A 14,733-nucleotide genomic window follows, 5' to 3' on the forward strand; every position below is an offset into this window, starting at 1 on the left:
CTCTTAGATAAGGAGCTGAGGGGTGTAGTTTTTCCCACCATCCCCCAAATGAGATAGTGGCTGTCCATTGGGTTAAGGATAATATCTGAGAAGTATAAGAGGGAGGATAAGGCTCTGTAATCCATGAAGTGCACATGTGTGGAAACCTAAAATCCCTTTAACATTAATCCCTGTAAATTAGATGGAGGAGCAGTTGGAGGGGGTGAAAAAGATTTGCATAATGGAGGTCCAAATTCCTTAAGCGCTGCTCTGAGCCTATCAATTTTAATAATGATTCATTTAAAGTATGATTGACTAGTATAGAACTGTATTTACTTACAATATAATATACAAAGGAGGACTTTCCTCTTGCGATTAGTGTGGCCTCTCCAAATACAAACAACTCCCATCACCCTTGAGGGTTGCGAAGGCTATCGACAATAAAAAATATATAGCCCTCCCACTTAAAAGTAGACTTTATTTATTTTGCTAATGAAAAGGACAGGGCGAAAGGTATAATTAAGCCAAATCTAAAATGCACTTTGATTTAATGATACTTCTCATGGCTATCTCCCTATAGTTCAAAATAATGTGGAAGGGGGACAATTAGGGGACCCAAATGAGAACCTAAACACTGCGGATAAATATGGCAGATTTGGGGGTGTCAAATCATATGTTGTGGTTCATATGCTTTTGTCAGATGCCTTCCAAGTGCCCATTAAATTCTGCATTATGTAGATTGCCACCCCTATGTCCAAATTATGAGAATGAACTCATTTTACATTTCTGGCATAAGGCTTTCATACCCTGTTTTCTAAAACTCAGGAGTTGTTTATAAGAAAAATACAGCTATAAGGACACAGTGTTCACAACAGAGGAATTTGGGGGGAGGATTTCTTTTAATATTCATTTGATTCACCTGGCTCATCTTTAAATCGCCAGTGACTTCTATTTAAATAACACCAGTCAGTTGTAGTTGTTTTAGAATGGTGGGTCCCTGATAGAGGTTCAGTGAATTATGACATAGACAACTGTACGACCTAAACTTTGATTAAAATCAAAGATAGTTTATTTGTTTCTTCTCAGGCCATAATACTACTAATCTAACACTGATAAAGTTAGGTAAGGGGAAAAAGGACTTGGCTTCAGTAAGGTTAAGTGGCTCTATTTTAGATGCACATTTTAGGATACCCAGGCCAACAATGTCAAAGCCTGGCTCCCAGGCATGACACATTGTTTTGCTTAGAACATAATATTCAACTAATGGGCACAAAGCCCTGTTCAGCATTTCAGATGCATAGCGCAAGCTTTAACAGTCTCTGAAGTTTACAAAAGTACAGTTTTAGGAGCTGATCAAGAAAGTAATAACCAAAAAGCGTTCTAAAATAATTCTAGTAACAAAAGAAATAAGCTCTTGACATGTATACATGTATGAAACAAACAAAAAACCCCAAAGCTTTCAATCTTTCATTCCAATAATCTAATCTTATTTTAAGGAAAAGTTATCATTATCAAACACATTTATACCACTTGATTACATGTTAGATGACTTTCTAGAACTGTCAGTAATGCTTTCTGCCACATTTCTAGATCACGCAAAAGAAACCCGTGGGATGCCTGTGTTTTTGAAGTCAAGGACTTTAGTATCAATTATCCTTCTGTGCTCCATGAAATCTATCTGTTTAAACATGATGACTGATTGTATTGATACTTTATTAAGGAGGAAATGGTTTTATTGGATGTATTAATGTTTTACTTCACATAGAATCCTTTGGAGATTCTCTTTTCTTTTTTTTCCTCCTCAAAATATGGAGGCTTAGAACACTCCACCTATAAAACTAATCAGTATCTTTACCATACAAAAGCAGTTTGGAGTTGCACAAAATCTTCTACATGTTAGATGAAATTAGCTTCTAATTGTGTAAATTTAGGGGTTTTTTTCCTGATAGTTAATAGTATGGCTATCTTGTGACAAACATGTCTACATATCTTGAACATAAAATTCCTTATTCTTGAAATAATACCACTTCTGTATGATCCCCTATGGGTACTAAAAATAGTGTCTTTGAAATATTATCAGCAACTCTGATTTATTTAAGAAAGCCGTTAAAGAAATATTAGCTCTTGATGGCCATTCACAGAAAGTGCTGAGGAAGAAGGCCTTATAGAGAATATTATCATTAAAACTGTTTTTACTCAATTCCCTAGAGGTAAAGTTACAATTATATTGATAGGATTTGGAAAACAAACCTCAAAGGCCATATATGAAATTATAAAACATTGAGCACTTGTTTAGCTTCCAATTTGCTTAGCTTAAATTCATCATTGCTTTTAGCACTAAGGTTTAAAAAATTCAAACCCTATTCAGTTAACTTATTAGACTCAATCAAGAGAAAACCAAACATCAAGAATAAAATAATAATAAATACTGAATTTTCTCAGAGAAAGTCACTCACATGCAACATGGATCTATTGGCTTAACACAAATACCATCCTTCTCTTGACTGGCCACATTCTATCCACTGAACTCATTTTATAAACTGATGGTGTCTGTTCTCAGGAGGGCTTCATGATTTTTGGAAAACGTCCAATAAAAAGGCTGAAAATTCAACCCTGCTACCCCTTTTTAATTCAATTTTGGTTTTCTGGGGGTATTATTTAATCAAGGGTGATTCCAAACAACAGGTTCCACTCTTCAGATGAGGAATAAAATCTTTTGCCTTCCTTATATAAATAAAATCACCAATAAGTGTGAGTTTTGGAAATAAAAAATATCCCAGGAATTGAAAGTATGTCTTTGATTCTTCTGTGCTCTTTCCTTCTGTGTATACATTTCTGGTTTCTAGTTTGAGGTCCAGGTTCAGTGGAACTCACTTTGTTATACCTTTCACCATTTTTGACAGTTATTTCAAGACAGTGAGGAAAAATTCAAGATGAAAATGAAAAAAACAACTCAATCCTTAATCAATGCAATGCAGACACAAGTTATGCCACCCCCTAAGTCAGGAGTGAAGCATCTTAATATGGGTAGGCTCAGTGGCTCCAGAAAACAAGCGCTAGTTCTGGTCAGAAAACCAGCTCATTGAGTATTAATTTGAAATGGGTCTGAAAGCAACATTGTCTTATAAGGAAAGGTCATCATTATCTTAATTGCATAACATACCAACTATAAAAACCAGCCAACACATCAGGCAAACAATGAAACATCTTGCTAAAAAAGGCACGGGTGGAAAAAAGCAGTTTCTTTGAGGAAACTGCTTCTATTTGAGTGTCTCTACCTATCCTAGAAATACCAAATCATTCTGCCAGTGTATCTTGCTTTGTGAAAGAATAGGGAGAATGGCAGTATACTTGTGTGGGTATATGTTCCGATTTTTAATCATTAAAGCACACATTTTCACATCTCTGTAGACATATGTGTGAGCACTATTTTATGGTGTCCCTCAGAGTCCTTTTGAGGCATCCTTTCATTACCGCATTTTGACACCGGGGCTGCTGTTGGAAGATAAGCCTTTTACATTTGAACTCCCTAGATACAAAGCCCCGGTTCAGAGTAAGAGAAACGAGCAGTACTTACAGCACTTCCAGGTCGCGGAGAGCCCTAAATGCCCCATCTTCAATACAGCTGATCTGGTTGTAATCCAGTTGCCTGTTAAACAGATTAGGAGGACACACGTAAAAGAGATGAACACTAGCAGTGCTCGGCGTGAGGAAGCTTCCTTAAGAGTCTTCTAGCTAGGCCACACTGACTAAACTGCTCTCAGAAATACACCCATCTTCTTAAGGATGTCACACGCCATTCTGGCCTTGATGCTGCCACTGAAATCTCTTTTTGTTCTGAACTGTCTGCGCAAACAGCCGCTCTGGGAGAGCGCCAGTAAATAATAACTGCACCTTATATTAAATGCCAAAGGAATGCAATTTCATTACATCAAGAAAAGCTATCCATTAAAAGCTCTCAGCGTCATCTTGCTGAAACAATTTCATTAAGGTAAAGGACTGTAAATCACTTAATGTCACATGCATCCCCTCAGTGACCTAACAGAATCCATTTATCAGAGAAGCTCAGCTGCATGTTAATTTCACTATCCTTGGCAAGAAAGACTACTTTAACTTCTTTTTCCATAAGGACAGTTTCTAGAATCAGACCAAATTGAGAATCAGCAATATCCTCCTCACCCACATTTTTTCAATGATAGTCTCTCTGAAACTAGCACTAATTCTGCAAAACCTTTACTATCGTTTTTTGCATAATTTTATTCCTCAAGTATAGTTTTTATTACAGCAATGACATTTTTTGCATTCAGGAACTTAAACTCATCAACATCGTCCAATATCATATTAATCTTTAAGTATGAAGTTATGAAAAATGTATCTCATCCCTCTGAAGGGCACCGTTACCTCCTCCAACTGAAAATATGTCCTCAGAACATATTGCCCAAGTCTGGTAAAGATGGATGTGTTTATAGAAATACACAGCTTTATTCAAGAATAGGTGTGCACATATGGAAATAAATGAAACCTAAGACACTGTAAGGAAATTCAAAAAAGAGCAAAAACCAAAGCCAAAGTGATTCTACAACTGACTAGATATCCTACTGTTCTGCTATAAAGATATCAAATAGTCCCCACTGGCTAACTGAAAATCCTGCATGTGCTTACTCCCTAAACAGTTTTATCAAAATTAGTGGGGTTTTCCTGTACGTTTGTAGATATTCCCATTTCACCCAAATTAATCATCAGTCAAATATGGGCTGCATAATTCTGTAAAGTGCAAACAAGTACTTCCTACAATATAGCCCAAGGAGTTGCTACTTTAATATTATGATTAGAAGCTTAAGGATATTATTATTCCAGCAAAGTGAGTAATGCTCCACTTGAAACAGTAACACGATGTTCCCTAAACTAGTCATGTTGTCAGCTCCTGATGCCCAGATGAGTAAATACAGATGTACAGAATTGAGAATACAACCACAACACCAGTGATCCTTGCCCTACACCACTCCAATGCTAGCTTTCGAAGGCGCTTACTTGAAGTTTTATGCTTAAAGTACCGCTAGACAATTCCCATGAATATAGGTTAACCATCTGTCCCATTAGGCTGCCGAATAAAAATGCAATAATTTAATCTAGTGACTTTCAAAATGTCCCTTAAATTTCTTAATTTAAAATTGTGTATATAGGGTTAGCCTCATGAAATATGCATCTCATTTTTAGAGGGCCTCTAGAGACCAACAGTACTATGATGCTATAGGAGTAATCCTTGGTACCATGTAAAAACACAATATAGGATGCTCAATCTGAACTATACAACAATCTTGAGGAGACACAATTTTAGTGTTTCTTAGACCAAAAATGCCCTTTGGGATAAGATTGTTCACTAAGTTTATCATGCAGTATGTGTGCTTTCTATTAGAGGAACATCATTTTATTTTTTGTAAAAAGGGTTTCAAAGCACTATACTGTAACAGCTATACTAAACTTCACATTCTTCAGCTCTTTTGATTCCAGATTAATTTCATTTAACAATTAAGTTAATAGCCCTTTTATTTTAAAGTGCTGAAATATATCTACAGTACAATTCTCTAACCTCTGGAACAATTTGTCAAAGCCATTTAAATTACTACAATGGCATGAAATGTTACCCTTGACACAACACAAAAGAGAAATTGTTTCCAGACAAATTGGCAAAATCTTTTAATGCCATCAAATTTGCCTAATGCAGTCTGCAGGTTAATCTGTAAAAGGGTGAGCTGTATGTTTGCCCATATCTTATTATCCTTAGCTGTCAATGTATAAATCAGTGCTGACACAGCTTCTTCTAAATCATCCATACTATACACAAAGGGAGAGCTTTAGCAGCCGAGAAAGCACTCAAGCAAATCTTGTCCTACAAGAACTGAAAGGCAGATCGCTTCCATTACACTAGCAGCAGTTGAGTCAGTCCTGAAAAGTTTAGGATATTTTCCTCTATCAGTGGAACAACTGAACACCCCACGGTCACAGGGTACATATGATCTGTGCTATGACGATTCAGGGCACGGACTCATTCGTCAATCTCAACGACAGACTCCAGCACCATGAACCCAAGTTTTCCCAGTGAATTAATTCTGATGTATATCTTCCTTTGATAAAATTAATTTCTTGAGAAAAATTGTATTTAAAATATTGACCTACTAAAATGACAATGGGGAGGGCAGAGAGGAGACCCGAAGTGGAAAAAAAGAAGAGGTGAAAAGAAAGAGGGGGGTGAAAAGGGAGAGAGAAAGAGCATCGCTCCCCACTCGCAAGTGTCTTCTGCTCCTTGTAGATTTGTCAGTCGACAGTGCTTTCTGGTTTCCCTGGACAACTTTGGAATCGCCAGTCTTGAAGTCTGGTAAAATGGGGAAGAAACACCAACGGGACACAGCCAACACGGACCCGAAAATAGGAAGCCTCCACATCTACTGTTCACCAGAGTAAACTGCACAGTGGGAGCTACGGGACTTTCGCGATGACTCTCCCTCCTTCTGAAGAAGAGAAACCATCTTGAAAATGTCTGGTCAACTTGAGTAAAGGCTCAAAAAGGAGCAGTGTAAACCTGTTATGTGCAGTTCACACACACACACACACACACGCACACACACATACTTTGAAAAAATAGGGTAAACATTTTGAGTTCTTCTTTGCCCAATAAAGTACATCCTGCCTGTATAACTTCCAAGCATCCCTTTCCATTCTGCCCTATTTCTGTTGTAGCATGATATACAGAACCGCACAAGACTCAGAATCTCAGCGCGTTATTCCCTATCTCTGTCGTTCCTACATCTCCAGTTTCCTGTATCTTGCTAACTGTGCCTTTGTGTATGTGCGCACACATGAATAAACATATGCATATAATGAGATAAGAGCTACGTATCAGGGAACCTGCAGTTTGAGGAAGGGAGCTCAGACTGGATGCGGGAAGTGGGGATAGGAAAGTAAAGACAGCTGTCCAATGGGCACTAGAGAAAGGATGAGCAGGTAGTCAGGGAGGAGACAGCCTCCCTGCATCTCTCCATCATCATCATCAAAAACAATATTTATTGAGTCCCTGTTAGTTGCAGAGCAGGGAGCAATCTTCCCACTTGGCTGCCAGGCAAAACATTGGATCCCCCACCGTGTTAATAATAATGATAATGGTATTTGTTAAGTTCTTACTATGTGTTTATTGTTGTATTATACCTTCCCTGCACACACTCTGCACACAGTAAGCCCTTAATCAATACGATTGAATGAGTGAATGAATGAAATGCCAGTCACTGTTCTACACACTGGGAAGCGCTACAAGCAAACTGGGTTGGTCGCGGTCCCTGTCCCACGTGTGGCTCACACTCTTCTCTCCGTTCTACAGATAAGGAATCTGAGGTACAGAAAATTTAAGTGACTGGCCCAAGGTCACACAGCAGACAGGTGGCAGAGCTGGGATTAGAACCTATAACCTTCTGACACCCAGGCCTGTGTTCTCCCCACTTCACCATGCCGCTTCTCTGGTGGGTTCCCATCACATCAACGAGGGTCCGTGCTCCCAATATGACCCATGCCCACAGGGGCACTGGAAAAGGTGGATTAAGGTGCAGCATTGCATGGGTCCTACAAATTTTAGAACATTGGGATGGCTTTGGTTGTGACTGAACTTTGGATGACCTGGGTCACAGCACTCTGAGGCCTCTGATGTGTCATTCCTTTTACTATTGGACTAGCTCTGAACTTTGGCTTTCGTGTTTGTGTTTCTATCATTTCATTTTTCCTTCCCAATCAATGATATGCACTGATTACTTACTGTACGCAGAGCACTCTCCCAAGCACTTGGAGGAGTACAATAAAATACAGTCGTTAGATACAGTCCCTGTCCACAATGAGCTTACAGTCTTATTCCTAGTTTGCCAGGCCCTCAAAGATGGGAAATTGTATAAACTCTCAATCCACATTTTCCCTCCCGTCACACACACACACTTAATGATCAGTGGTCCGAAAGAGCTGGCACTTCAGTTAGCATTTTCATCTGTAAAATGGGAATTAAGACTGTGAGCCCCACTTGGGACAGGGACTATGTCCAACCCGATTTGCTTGTATCCACCCCAGCACTTAATACAGTGCCTGGCACCCAAAAAGCACTTAACAAGTACTACTATTATCATTATGATTATTACTTCTACTGTATGAGACTTAAAAACATACAATAGAAGTAGATAGTATGGCCACAGTAGAATTTACAACTTATCAAATGAATTCTAAGCTTTTCTGGGCAATTTTCTCCTGTTATTCTGGTGCTGAAAGCTTATTCACTAGACACCATACAGATTTCAACCAATATTTCTGCTCTGCTTATATGTAGATATGCCTACATATAATCTTTCCAGCATTTGTTTAAAAGAAAGGTCAATATCTAAAGAATTAGAAGTTTAGCTCAATTTATATAACGCTGAAAAGACTTGGCTATCTGCATTTCTAAGGACAGGTCTGCACTGGGCAAAACAGGCTCATGCAGCACCACGATAATCCAGTAACATCTGTATTATCAAAATCTCAGATGTATGAAATTCAGATCCTAAACAGATGCAAATCTATCTGGATCTAGGAGCAGTGATATAAATAAGGACATAACAAAAATCCAAGTCTTAAATTACAGCACAAAATGTTATGATTTCAGATACCACCTGAAAACTAGATGTTGTTTTCAATACATTCTTCTAGCTGACCTTTCCAAAGAGTTGTTTTGATAACCTTCCCCCTCCACAGTGTGAAGGCCACTCGGTTTTAACCCCGACAGTTGGGGGGAAAAGCTGCTAACCTCCAGACAAAATATGTTCTGAGGGCTTTAATGCTTTGGAAATCCTCTGGGTTGCATCTTACCTATCTCAAACTAAAAGATTTCAAAAGGATGTCAGAAGCCAATCAAAAGCTACCTCCACTTTCTTTCCTGTCTGTAATGAAGGCAATTTCAATAACTTGGAAATCTTATTAAGAAGAAGCTAGGGACTGTGTAAGTATAGACCACAGTAAAGTAAAATTGATCGGCAATTTAAGCTTTCCTAGATCGCATACTATAGATACACGTTCAAAGTCTCACCCAGAAATAAAATCCCTCAGGAGGTTTCAACTATCTTCAGAATTCAGTGGCCTACTATGGAATCAAGTTTCGGGTGGAACCCATTTACAGGAGTCAGAAGGATCACTAAGGAAGCTGGCCTGATGCCTGGAAGGAAGACTTTCAATTAGTTTCGTTTCTGCTGTTATGCCAGAGTTTCCTTAAACTACACCGCCATCAGAGGAAACAAACAGTGAGAACTAGGATTAATTGAGTTGGAGCAGCTTAGAGTTTTCCAGTTTGGAACTAGTGAATACAAGAGAGGGAATTAGCGAATATGACTCTCCTCAGTATGGGGAGGAGGAAAATTTGGGTGTCTTTGTTTCCTTCTATTTCAAAAGCCTTTCTTGGATCAATCGACGGTACTTGGTGAGCGTTTACTATAGGCAGAGCACTGTACTAAGCATTTGAAATATTTTCACCTTCTGTATAAGCCCCAATTCTCACAAGTGTTTTTTGCACTCACTACAGAAGGCACTCTGAGCATTTCTAAGCCATTTCCAATTGATTTGTAAAATTATTTCCATCACCCATCTACAACCATTCCCAATCCAAACACTCTCCTTCAGCTTTCTATTGTAATTGCAGTAATGAATTTTAGGTCCAGTAATTCTTACAGCACTCTCTCACTTTGAGATAATTCAGATAATACAACTCCCTCCCACTCCTCCTCCAGCTTCACAGAATTTTGACTGATTTAAAGAGCCATTTCAATTTAGTGTCAAGCAATCACAGACCTATTTAGGTTTATAATGGCAGATCACTGGTTTGTTAGGACAAGGTGCCATTTGGATAGGAGGGGAAAGATAACATTTTGAAAATTAAGTAATACCTGTAGGTACACATAAAAATTGCAAAATATTTTATATTTGGTAAATTAGTCAAATCAATTGAATGCATTGAAAGCTTACCCTGGGTAAAACACTGCATTAATCATTTTGGAGAGTACATTAGAAATGATAAACATGATCCCTGCTTTCAGGAAGTTTACATACAACCTAATGGGATATTACTATTTCATACCTATTGCGGTTTCTAGCTTTTAAAAATATATGTGCATTGCTTTTATGAATTTTTGGGATTACAGGAATGAAATTGTGCATTTTATTGGCTTCCACAGAAATTACCCTCTTCAAGGTCACCAATGATCACTTCCTTGCCAAATATAGCAATTTCTAGTCCACCCGAATCCTTCTTGACCCCTCGACTGCCTTTGAGACTGTCAACCACACCTTTCTCTTAAAGCTACCCCCTTTTCCCTTTTCCCTCTGCTCCCCCCACCCTTGACCTCCCCTCAGCTGAGCCCCCTTTCCCTCTGGTCCTCGTCCTCCTCCCACCTTCCCCTCCCCTCAGCACTGTGCTCATTTGTATATATTTTTCACTACCCTATCTATTTTGTTAATGAGGTGTACATCCCCTTGATTCTATTTATCGGGATAATGTTGTCTTGTTTTTGTTTCGTTCTGTTTTGCTCTGCCGACTCTCTCCCCCGATTAGACTGTGAGCCCATCATTGGCCAGGGATTGTCTCTATCTGTTGCCGAACTGTACATTCCAAGTGCTTAGTACAGTGATCTGCACATAGTAAGCACTCAATAAATACAAATGAATGAATGAATGAATGAAAGGAAACATTATCCAACCTTGGCTTCACTGGCACTGTCCTCTCCTGGTTCTTCTCATCTCTCAGCCACTCATTCTCAGTCTCTTTCACTGGCTTCTCTTCTCCTTCCCACTCCGTTATGGTGGGAGTCCCTCAAGGCTCAGTTCTGGATCCCCTTCTATTCTCCATCTAAGCACACTCCCTTGCAGAACTCCTTTGTTCCTTTCCCATCTCTAGGCAGATGATTCCCAAATCCACAACTCCAGCCCTAACCGCTCTCCTTCCAAAACAGAACTCCCTATCTTCCCACTCAAACCCTGCCCTCCCCCTGACCTTCCCATCACTGTAGACAGCAACACCATCCTTCCTGCTTCACAAGCCTTTTACCTTGGCATTATCCTTGACTCAACTCTTTCAGTCCACCCATATCTTCAATCTGTCATCACATCTTTTTGGTTCAACCTTCACAACATCGCTAAAATCCACCTTTTCCCCTCCATCCAAACTGCAACCACATTAATTAAAGCACTTATCCTAACCCACCTTCACTATTGCATCACGCTCCTTGCTGACCGCCCTGCCTCCTGTCTCCCCCAACTCCAGTCCATACTTTACTCTGCTGCCCAGATAATTTTTCTACAAAATTATTCAGTCCACATTACCCCATTTGTGTTTGCCCATTCAATGAACAGATACTTCTTACCATAAGTTTTAGAGCATTCAATCACCTTGTGCCTTCCTCCCTGCCTCCTTGAATTCCTACTATATCCCAGCCCACACACTTTGCTCTGCTAACGCTAACCTACTCACTAATTCTTGATCTTGTCTATCTCGCAGCTGACCCACACATGCTGCCTCTGGCCTGGAACACCCTCCCTCTTCATATCTGTAGACAATCACTCTCCCCACCATTAAATCCTTATTATAATGATGGCATTTGTTAAGTGCTTACTAAGTGCCAAGCACTGTTCCACTTGGGGCTCACAGTCTTAATCCCCCTTTAAAGATGAGGGAACTGAGGCTCAGAGAAGTTGTGACTTATCCAAATTCACACAGCTGACTAGTTGTGGAGTCGGGATTAAAACCCATGACCTCTGACTCCCAAGCCCATGCTCTTTCCACTAAGCCATGCTGTTTCTATAATAAAATGATGGCATTTGTTAAGTGCTTACTATATGCCAAGCACTGTTCTGAACACTGGGGTAGATACCAGGTAATCAGGTTGTCCCACATGGGGCTCACAGTCTTAATCCCCATTTTACAGATGAGGAAACTGAGACCCCAACTGTGCCTAAAGTCACACAGCTGACAAGTGGCCGAAGCAGGATTAGAACCCATAATGGTCAACTCCCAAACCCGTGCTCTTTCCACTAAGCCACGCGTTTCCTTCAAGAGATTTTCCCCAATTAAGCCCTAATTTCCTCTTCTCCCATTACCTTCTGTTGCCCTTGAACTTGAATTTGTATTCTCTCTTCACTCCTCCTTCAGGCCCACAGCACTTCTGTATATACCCATAATTTATTTATATTAATAACTGCATCTCTCTCTAAACTGTAAGCTCTTTGTGGGCAGGGAAATTGCCTACCACCTCTGTTGTTATATTGTACTCTTCCAAGAACTTAGTACAATTACTCTGCAGGCAGTAAGCACTCAATAAATATGACTGATTGATTTTAGCATTTCACATTATTTTCCTTTAGCCTCTATTTTCTCAGAATCAGTTAAGAGTAGTCACCAGGGTATTACTGAATATCACAGTCATATAAACAAGGGGCTAACTGCGCATCCATAGAAGCCTTGTTTCCTGAAAAAAGGTCCTCTGTAAGCACAGATTTTTATCACATCAAGTACAACTCTTGAAGTCATTATAATTTAGGACACATTGGTAAGATGATATCTTGGGAAGGTAAATTCTAATTAACCATTACTTATAATACACATAGGAAGACCTAACTAAATGACTGAAATCTGCTACAAAATTGTTCTTCATGCCTGACGATCCCCCCGATTGACAGGGAATCCCTAACTGTGTGCACAAGTGTGAACAAAGAGACCGGTGACCAAATGACTACAGTCCAGTGACAAAGAGTGACCACTAGACTGTAAGCTCCTTATCTACTTCTAGGACTCTCCTCCCACTTCTTTTTTGCCAAACTAATAAAAATAATTAATGACAACTGTGATATGTGCCAAGCACCGTATTAAGCACTGGGGGGATAACAGTGTATGCAGATTGGACAAAATCCTTTTCCACAAGGAAGCTAAAGTCTAAATAGAAGAAAGAGAAGAGGTATAGAGTCTCTAATTTACAGATGAGGAACCTGAAGCACAGAGACTTGCCCAAGGTCACACAGCAGGCAAGTGGAAGAGCCAAGATTAGAACCCAGGTCCTCTGACTTCCCGGGCTCATTATTTCTACACTAAGTCACCCCGTTTCTTATCTCTCTCCTTTAAAAATCATTTCCTGATTAACTGAATGCTGTCCTTTATTCATCAACTATTAGTTTATCCACAAGTGACATAAGTAGATCAGTTCATGACTGTATTTACCAATTCCTGGGGTACAGAGAATGTGTCATTTGCTTCCTTGGTATTTCCCAAGTGCTTAGTACAGGGTGGTACACTCAGTGTGTGCTCAATAATTTCTATTAGCAGCACTGCTACTATTTTTGAGGTGCCGTCTAATCTCATATTTTGTAAACTATGTGAGGATGGGAAATTTGTGTACTTGTTCTTTGATTCCCCTTAGTAACTGCAATATCATAAAGGACTAGATAGACATTAGATCAATGATGATTACAATAACAATAATTAATGATAACGATAATTGTGGCATTTATCGAGCACTTAGAGCCAAACACTGTACTAATCTCTGGGGTAAAAACAAAATAATCTGATACCTTGAATCTACCCCATTGCTTAGTACAGTGCTTGGCCCTGGGAAAGTAGTTAAAAGTATAATAATAATTATTATAGCAATAATGATAATAAAAATCATGTCAGACAGTCTCTGTCATACATGGGGCTTTCAACCTAAACGGGTGGGAGAAGAGGTACTGAACCTCCATTTTACAGATGGAGAAACTGAGGCATGGAGCGGTTACATGACTTGTCCAAGGTCACACAGCAAGAAAGTGGCAGAGCCAGTAATAGAACCCAGGTTCTCTGATTCCCAGGCCTGTGTTCTTTCCGCTAGGCCAAATGCTTGTCAATTGTACATACCATTATAATGGGTTCTCTCAGTAGCCTGCATTGATACTATTTTATTTCAGTAATTAATATCAAGAGTATCTACTGAGCATCTCCTGTGTGCACAGCACTATCTCAGGAACACAAAAAAGTAAGGCACAGTTGCTGCTTGTGAGAAGGTTACAATCTAATGAGATGAGTTTATATAAATCCCATATAACAGGCAAAAGAATAAGATAACAGATGCAAATTTAAAAAAAGATTAAGGAATTAAAAGAATACTAAACAAATATGCCTGAAAGCTGAGGTGATTGATTGGACAGCATGACCAGGCATCTGGAGATTGTCATTCTTTAAGTTTGTAAACTTTTTTCTGCCTCCTCTTATTTTGATTGGTCCAGTTAAACATCACTGGGTAAAAGCTGTTAGGCTATCCTGCGCCCATCCATTTTCTGTACATGTCCTATCAAGTGTATTGTGTTGCAACAAGTAACACTTGGATATTTGGAGACACAGTATGTTTGAGGGCTTTATTTGGGATCATATCTTAGCATTAGATGTTGAGTTTAGCTCAGAGTAGTGCCGATTACCCTGCCCTAGGAGATACAACATCTGTGTGTGTGTGTGTGTGTGTGTGTGTGTGGATGGGGGGTGGGAGGCTGTTTGGGGCAGAGGGTCTGTCGCATTGCTATGGAAGATTGGATTCTACTGCTGCTATCTACCTTGTCTTCAATTTAGGGTGGAACTTGATGCCACAGCACATTAAAAATGAAAAATGATTATTGGGATGGCAATATTTTAAACTCAGCACATTTTTTCTATATTAATAGTAATGGGCAAAAAGTTTGCTTTAG

At 39.4% G+C, this 14,733-nt stretch overlaps 1 protein-coding gene across 4 annotated transcripts in view; it reads right to left on the reverse strand.

Annotated features, from left to right (window-relative positions):
- SLIT2 (slit guidance ligand 2) overlaps positions 1-14,733 on the reverse strand; it is a 310,193-nt gene that overhangs the window by 107,433 nt on the left and 188,027 nt on the right. For all 4 annotated transcript variants that reach the window (XM_039914653.1, XM_039914654.1, XM_029083488.2 and 1 more), the window contains one exon: positions 3,557-3,628. In XM_039914653.1, the coding sequence (XP_039770587.1) occupies positions 3,557-3,628 (72 nt within the window). The remainder of the gene's footprint in view (positions 1-3,556; positions 3,629-14,733) is intronic.

Source organism: Ornithorhynchus anatinus, chromosome 18, assembly GCF_004115215.2.
Source record: "Ornithorhynchus anatinus isolate Pmale09 chromosome 18, mOrnAna1.pri.v4, whole genome shotgun sequence".
NCBI classification, from domain to species: Eukaryota; Metazoa; Chordata; class Mammalia; order Monotremata; family Ornithorhynchidae; genus Ornithorhynchus; species Ornithorhynchus anatinus.